The sequence below is a fragment of the Lupinus angustifolius genome, unplaced genomic scaffold (assembly GCF_001865875.1).
Source record: "Lupinus angustifolius cultivar Tanjil unplaced genomic scaffold, LupAngTanjil_v1.0 Scaffold_144_33, whole genome shotgun sequence".
Taxonomy (NCBI): Eukaryota; Viridiplantae; Streptophyta; class Magnoliopsida; order Fabales; family Fabaceae; genus Lupinus; species Lupinus angustifolius.
The window spans coordinates 23,067-31,246 of NW_017725573.1; the positions used below are offsets into that span (position 1 = coordinate 23,067).

At 30.9% G+C, this 8,180-nt stretch overlaps 1 protein-coding gene across 2 annotated transcripts; it reads right to left on the reverse strand.

Annotated features, from left to right (window-relative positions):
* Positions 1 to 740: 740 nt before the first annotated feature.
* On the reverse strand, positions 741 to 7,786 carry LOC109340136 (L-ascorbate oxidase homolog). Of its 2 annotated transcripts, XM_019577718.1 has the most exons (9): positions 7,614 to 7,786; positions 6,244 to 6,398; positions 5,928 to 6,037; positions 4,909 to 5,179; positions 4,692 to 4,791; positions 3,634 to 3,982; positions 2,574 to 2,945; positions 1,457 to 1,535; positions 741 to 1,157 (listed from the first exon to the last, which is right to left on the reverse strand). In XM_019577718.1, exons 2-9 carry the CDS (start codon positions 6,376 to 6,378, stop codon positions 951 to 953), a joined length of 1,623 nt encoding a protein of 540 aa, XP_019433263.1. In that variant the 5' UTR covers positions 6,379 to 6,398; positions 7,614 to 7,786; the 3' UTR covers positions 741 to 950. The 2 variants fall into 2 exon arrangements, with proteins under 2 accessions (XP_019433263.1, XP_019433262.1); XM_019577717.1 differs by lacking the exon at positions 7,614 to 7,786 and having other exon boundaries at positions 6,244 to 6,445.
* Between the last annotated feature and the right edge of the window lie 394 nt (positions 7,787 to 8,180).

Sequence of the window (8,180 nt, forward strand, 5' to 3'; positions counted from 1 at the left end):
CTTAGACAATGTGAGACTTCATATAATAACATATTTTAAACATTGGATATGCAGGGATGAGTGAAAGAGTTTATAAGTAGGAAAGACACATGGAACTAATGCCTTAAGGTTTTGGTTCAAGACGTGGTATCTCACCTGTGGCTCTACACTCTTCCTATATCTCAGTAACAATGGAACTCCCCAATGGTTGGAGGCTCCCCAGTCGTAGTCTGGTCCAACAAGTGGTATCAGAGCCGATGGTTTGGCTGAGACATCATGGACTTAATGGGGAGCGGACTGGAAAGTGTGTGATACCCACACTTAATGGGAAATTGTTGAATTTATTTAAGTGTGAAGTCTTACATTGGATATGCGGGGAGGAGCGAAAGAGTTTATAAGTATGAAAGACTTATGAAACTAATGCCTTAAGGTTTTGGTTCAAGACATGGTGTTTCACCCGTGGCTCTACACTTTTTCCATATCCCGGTAACAATGGAACTCCCCGATAGTTAGAGGCTCTCCGGTCACAGTCTGGTCCAAGAAATTCAATATTCTCTCAATTTTCATTTTCCCTCCTCTTGAGCTTGAATAGCTCATTGTTTCTCTTCATCTTCTTCAAACCATTTTTACATTTTATAACCGAAATTGCAGCTAGAAAATGCCAGTCGTGTATGATTATTGAACTTGTAAGGATCGACAACATGGCTAACACAAATTTGATTCCTTGCGATCAAATAATTTTTTATTATGGTTACAAGAAATAATATAACAACCAATCAATTAGCACTTAACCTTTATAGGCAGTAATATTCAAATATAATGATGTGCCAGTTTTTTTTTTTACTATTTTAACAGTAACACCCTCGTAACTGAAATTTCTAAATAAAATAATGATAAGAATCAAAATAAGAGAAAATCCAGAATCACAACTTAGGAACCTAATTATCAAATTATAAGTCCCTTCCAATAATCTATGACCTGTGCAGGTGCTTAGCCTTGCCACAAAACAGTGCATTTTCAGGGATATTAGTCTCAGTGTAGAGACTCTGCTCATTGTTCCAGACCCTTAGATACACTTCTTGTCCCAAATATCTCCTTTCCCATATTGCAGACCTCAAGTTCCACATTCCCTTATTGTCCAAAGACACCAATATTGCAGTCCAAGAGTTTGGATAAACCTGTTCATTACATGCATGCAAGAGCAATAATAATTATATGAAACTTTTATAAAGTAAGTAAAACATGGTTAATATAGGGAACATAGATGCACTATCCCACATACTATCTCATGTGTTGTTAATCTCCTATGATTACATGTTTGTCGTTTAACAAGTTTAAATATTTATTATTATTGTTGTTTTTATTTCATTATCATTTTGATATGAAACATCATATAAGATAGGATCTGCGATAGCAGATCTTTGTTATAATACAGGATAAAAAAATTTCATGCTTTCGAGGAAACACGTTGACACACCTGGGTAGTATATCTGGTAATACCATCAACCAAGTTATAAAGTTGTCTTTTATCTTCTGTCCATGCGCCATTACCATATCTGAAAATTTAAGTTCAGTTAATAGTCAATTAATCAATATATATATAATTGATAAACTTAAATGCTTAAGCAGTTAGGTAAAGACATGATGAAAAATTAAGTAGATTCAGTTAATTTTCCTACAATTGATGACTAAGATATGGAGTAAGTGGAACCCTCTCATGATATATATATATATATATATATATAAATATAAAGCTTAAATTCTTAAGCAATTAGGTAAAGACATGATGAAAAATTAATTAGATTTAGTTAATAGTCAATTAATCAATATATATATATATGATTGATAAACTTAAATGCTTAACCAATTAGGTGAAGATATGATAAATACTTAGATTTAGTTAATAGTCAATTAATTGATAGTTAATCAATGAGTTAATTCTTCTAGATGCTTAAGCAGTTAGGTAAAGACATGATAAATACATAGATTCAGTTAATAGTCAATTAATTGATAATTAATCAATTCTTCTACATGCTTAAGTAATTAGGTAAAGACATGATGAAAAGTTCAATTTCAATAAAAAAAAAATTGAATATCAAATTATTCGGTCATAAAGATTTGTGCCTTGTTATAAGTACACGACACTTTTCAGATTTAGAGCACAAGAGTAATACATACAAAAGTGTAGCTTTTGGGTGTACAAGAAACATTTAGGTAAAAATTAAGATAACATATGGTACTCATTTAAATTGTGGACCACATCATGTGATGTGGCTGCAATATTGTAGTTGTTGTGACCATCACAACCATATTACACTGTAATTGTAGTGTAACATTGAATCACAATGATGCAGTTATATCAAACTGTAACAAAATCACATTTGGACTGCATTAAATCGTATCAAATTCAAAAATATTTTTTTAATCACAAAATAATTCATACTAAAAGGCTGGAACCACAATTATAATAATCACAATTATGACAGCAAACACAATTTAAATTTAAAACACATAGAGAGTCTCCAAACTCTTGGAAGATTTGGTTTACATAAATTAAATCCAATTAAAAAATATAAAATAAAATTTAGTCTTACCCAACAACATAGAAGCTAGATCCATCCATATGCCAGGACTGAATAGAGTTTTCATTGTTCTGGAAAACTATTTCCACAAAGTCATGAAGGGTTATTGCAAAGACAGAAGTGCCAAGTTTGGCAGGAATGCCTGCATGAAGAGGGAAATCTTTGATTGTAGTAAAATCAAAGACTCCTGGAATGTTAAACCAATCAGCAAGCTTCAATGCTGTGTTTGGGTTAATGTGTGAAATGCCATTCACTGCATATCTTAGCTTTCCATTTATTGTTGATTTAGAATTTTCCAGTCGAATTTTCCTTAAAATAGGGATTGTTCCATAGTGGAATGATCCTTGAGGGTTTGGCCTAGCTGCATTTGCTGTCAAATTCAGCCTTCCAAATCAACAAATAAAATGAAGTTAGAAGCAATAATTACTGGACTCTCAGTTGAAAATATAGCAACACTAAAGAATAAATAAATAAATAAATTATACAAGAGGAAATTACACCGATATAGTTATCTTAATTATGCCTAACACCTCTTTTATATTTGACATTACACCAATTTTCTGTAAATAATTTATAAGAGAAACAAGCGTAATAATAACATAAATTTTGAGATATTTGGGTAATTTGTGAAATAAGAAGTTATTTGAGTTTAATTGAAGCAAACTTCTCCTGGATTAAAATTTCAAAAATGACAATTGAACTTAAAAAGTACTATATTGCTGTTCCATTCTAATTGAATGAAAAAAGTAGAGGCAAATTATATAAATTTTTGTTGTGTAAATATTACTAAGGATACATTTTTTTTCTCTACATTTTACTTGCCTCAAATATATAATTTCTCATACTTTATTATTTAAAAAGTAGTATAACCATAAGGTAGTAATAAAAACTATTATCATTATACTAATAAGACGTTGATCTAGTAGTGTAAGATAATATTTGATCTCTAGATAGACCAAAATGTCAAATATTTAATTATTGAGAATAACATTTGTTGGTAAGAACAATTATTTTTTACCTATAAGGAATACCTTTGATTATATGGAAAAAAATCAATATGGAATAAAATTACCTGATAGTCCTTGCTTGCTTAATGGACCACTCTACATCAGTAGTTGGGCCTATAGGTAATGGACCCGAGGCCTTTTTGTTGGAGCCAGAATAACGAAGAGTTGCTGTGGTAGTGAGAACAATAGGCTCAGTGAAACGGGTAGATGCAACAATGTAATAGTCACTAGGGGACCCTTTGAGTGTGACCAAAAATGTAGCTGATTGTCCCACATGAATATCAAAGGACTCATAAACTTCTTGCAATGTATGAGCACCCTCTATTTCAATTAGAGTCAGGGAATGGCCTTGAATCCTGAAATTAATTGAGGTTGCTAGCCCAACATTTGATACCCTGAACTTGTAAGTTTTCCCTAAAAAGATTTAATTTTTAATCAAAGTTAGTAGCCATTGGTGGTAATTCTAGTGAAACATAAAATCTATCATAATGGAAATCGTTTCTTCAATATCAAAATAAGGACACTATACAATTTTTTAAATGTGTATAAAACATATATAAATATAAATTGAAGGAGTATGTTCAACAAAAATATTTATGATATTGAAAAATGATCTTCAAATTTGGAGAAGAGTATCCTAAATCATGTCTATGGTATTATTTGCTAGGCATTTTATTAGATAATTAATATGTAAGTAATATTATTCATTGATAGGTTCAGTTTTCTTAACATAAGCATTACAACTTTCTATATGTTTAGATATTTCCACAAATTCCAATTGCCTGTCACATTACATTATGTGGTTAGAATATTACGAGGGAAGGAGAATTTAGTGGTTTGAATTAGTGAGTCTATCATAACCACTAGATTTTCCTAAAATAAATGGCTAAGATGTAAAGTAACTTTTTTCCATTTAGAGTAAGTGAATTCCCTCTCATATTTGATTATGTTGGTTGTCGTAACTGCATCACACCGTAATAATAATATAATACTGAATTACAATAATGTATTAATGAACAAATCACAGTAAACACAATCATAACTATAATTGTGACCACAACCACAATTTTAAACCATCTCCGCATTGCCTAACCATGAATTACTAGTTAATGTAGTTGCCTACCTGCTTCACCAGTGAAAACAACAGCATCTTTTTTGCCATTAATGAGAAGAGCATCAGGGAAAGGAAGACCCTTGCCAGCATCCAATATTCTCCTTAGTACCTACAAATCAAGATTGCTAATGTGTTAGAACAAAGGACTTCAATTATTCTAAACTATACATGCATGTAAAAACATAATATATAAGAAATAATTAAAGGGGTTGATTTCTTTACTAACCTTGTGGTCATTCTTGAACCAATCACCAATAAGCAGAGTAAATTCTCCAGCTGGTGTAAGATATGGAGTATCTATCACAGACCTTTGGGCAACATTTAATGCACCAAAAGCCCCACCAGCTTTATGGATTTTAGTTGATGCAAAATATGTGTAGGTTCCAATTTGATCCTTAACTTGGAACTTGTAGGTCCAATTGGTATTGGGAGGAATGGGGCAGTTTGTACCTGAAACCCCATCTTGCCATGATGTCCTTCTCTGTTTTATTCCACTCCTGTATTAATACACCAAATGAATATAGGACCAGGATTTTTTCTCTTAATTGAATATTAGGGCGTTCGTGATCTATTTAGATCAGTTTTTTTTGTGGAAAAAATGATCCGATCCAAACAAATAATTAATATGTGGTCCGATTCAGTCTGATCTATTTATATTAAGATGTCCGATCTAAATATTATATGCAGTTTTAGTTCGATTTGAATCGGTTTTTTTATAAAACAATGAAATTGCATTTACATTCAAAACTCATAAAAATAACTAAATATTAAACATAAAACAACAATAAAAATAGTTTTCAACAACAATATTAAAATACTTTGAATTAGGTTTTATAATTTTTATCTTGTTAATTGAGTAATATAAGATTGTATGAAACAAATACCACCGTATAAATTAGTTGTAATTATTCCTAATATTTTTGAATTTGTAAGTACTTATAGATCCATTAGATATCCAAGGATTTGTGGGTATCATACCCATCAAATATCAACATGATGAGCCTAGGATAAATCTGTGTTAAAAAATGAAGCAATGAGGAGGGTCCGGATAATGCACTAGGCTGACCCATCCAAATCTAAATTTGTTTCCATCCCTAATATATACATAAAAAACATTACATATTTAATTTTTCTTTCTAATGTTTTTAAGTTCATAACACACGCCAGATGCAACTGTTCCCAGCCTAAAATTAATCCTAGTTTATCATGAGAAAAGTAAATACATAGTGGTAAAGAACCGCTAACCATGTAATGAGGAAAGCTTCATTCAGCTTATTAATGACATTCACAACTATATTGTCATTAGTGATGGCTTCAATAGCAGGACCTGGAAATTGGCCATTGATAAGAATGCCCTGATATAATAGTAAACAAAATAACCATTAGAACCCTAGCAAGTATAAAAAATAAGAGAAGAAAAAAAATATGTACACTTATATTAAATTTTATATACTGTCATTTGTCATTGTATCATTCATTTTATATTATTACTGTCTCTATATTGATAGTACAAAAATGTTAGCTGTAAAAAAGGACATTCCAAAATGCAGTGGAAAATTACCTGTTGAGGAACACCAAGAGGAAAAATGGTTCCTTCAGTAACTTCCCATGTGAAGAATTGGTATCTATCTTCTGCAATAACCGAAAGAGCACTCCACAAAGCCAAAATTCCAAAAAGAAAAGTGGCATGTTTCATCTTTTCTGTCTGAGGTTGCTCTATAGAATGAACACACGAATGAGTTAAAAGTATGAAGTGGGTTATATAGAACTAATGACGAAAAAATAGCTTTTGAGTTGAGGAATTTGGAGAAAAAACAAAGTAAATTCTTATCTAAGTATTTTCTTTGACTAATCAATAATTTTATGCGATACAAAGGACAAAATCAAGAGTTCATAAATAGTAAAATCATACCCTTAGTGATTGTATATAGAATAAATTTTAGAATACTCTAAATTATTCATATATATCTTAGAATAATAAGATGGAGAACTAATAAAAGGTTAATTCGTAAAAAAAAAGATATAACAACAATAACACTAGATCGTAATTAACTAATAACTGGCTAATTAGTCAAACTAATGTGTCTAGATTCAATGTAACACGGTCAACACTAACCTATAGTCTAATTCAAAGCATGAAATTCAGTTGAGGAAAAGATATCTACAAAAATATGCTTGCATTGGTTGGATGGTTGAAATACTTCTACTCTTATTTGAGTTTCAAGTCCAGTCCTATTATTTGTCAACCACTTTTTATATGCAAAGTATTTTTTTAACTGGATTATAGGAAATTGTATAATCATTAGAGTTTGAATTCATTTCTTGAGAACATGTCTAAACCGTATTATATCATTAAAATGAAGGAAGGAAAATAACACTTCATAATATGAGGAAAAAATGTATACACTCATTATAAAAAAATTCTATATTGTAAGTGCATTATCTACCTTATGCTTTGTCATCATTGATTTTACAAATGAATGGTAGATGATATATTGATTATGTATAAATCTTTACACTAATAGTTTAGAGATATTACACTCATAATATTATAATATATATATATATATTAGTTTTCATTATAAAGCTCGTCTAGAAATTGCCTACCAGGTACTCTAAGAGTTGAATTTTGGAGAGAAAATAATGAAAATAAAAAACTTGAGAGACATAAAATATAATTGTAGGATAACTTTGAAGTTTTTCTTTACTCTATCTTCTCCTTCCAAAACCCAACATGCAAATGGACTCTTAAGATCTATTTCAAGTGAGTTGATTTTATGAAAGTAATAAAGACAAAAAAAAGACTTGCGAACTATAAAATACAATTGCGAGATAAATATGAAATCTTCTCTTTTCTTTTATTCTCTTCCAAAACCCAACACTCAATAATAGACCTAAGAGTTCATATTAATTGGAAAGTTGACAACTTACCGGAAATCCCCAACTTTTCCTCTTAAAGGAAATTGAGACGGGAGAACCTAAGTGAGCAAGGATGGACTAAAAAGTGATCGACACTAGCCTATATATAAGTTATGAGCAACAGAAGAGAAGATGCTAATATGCCAAAGTGGGAAATGAATCTGAAAGCATAATACTATGGTGTACATGCATTACTCGTTACACAACTCACGACTCCTCAAAATTGTTTAATAATGTCAAAAGGGAACCAAGTTGCTAAGTTGACTAGAATTAATTTCTTGAAGATAGCAAGAATACCACGTTAGGGAGACAAATAAAATAGTTATAATTGAGGCCTTCATTAAATCCTCGATTGCTTTTGATTTGGGTAAAGCTTATTTAAATGGTTTTCCCCCAAAAAATGTGATCCAAGATGAGTTGGGTTTTGGAGTAAACTTCAGTCGGTGGCGTAGTGTTATCGATCTGTATAAACCGGGTGCGACGCAGCCGAAAACGGATCCTCATTAATTAACTACCAATTGGTGGAGTAAATTCTACGACCCTATATCCAAATTTATATATTTTAACATTATAATATAT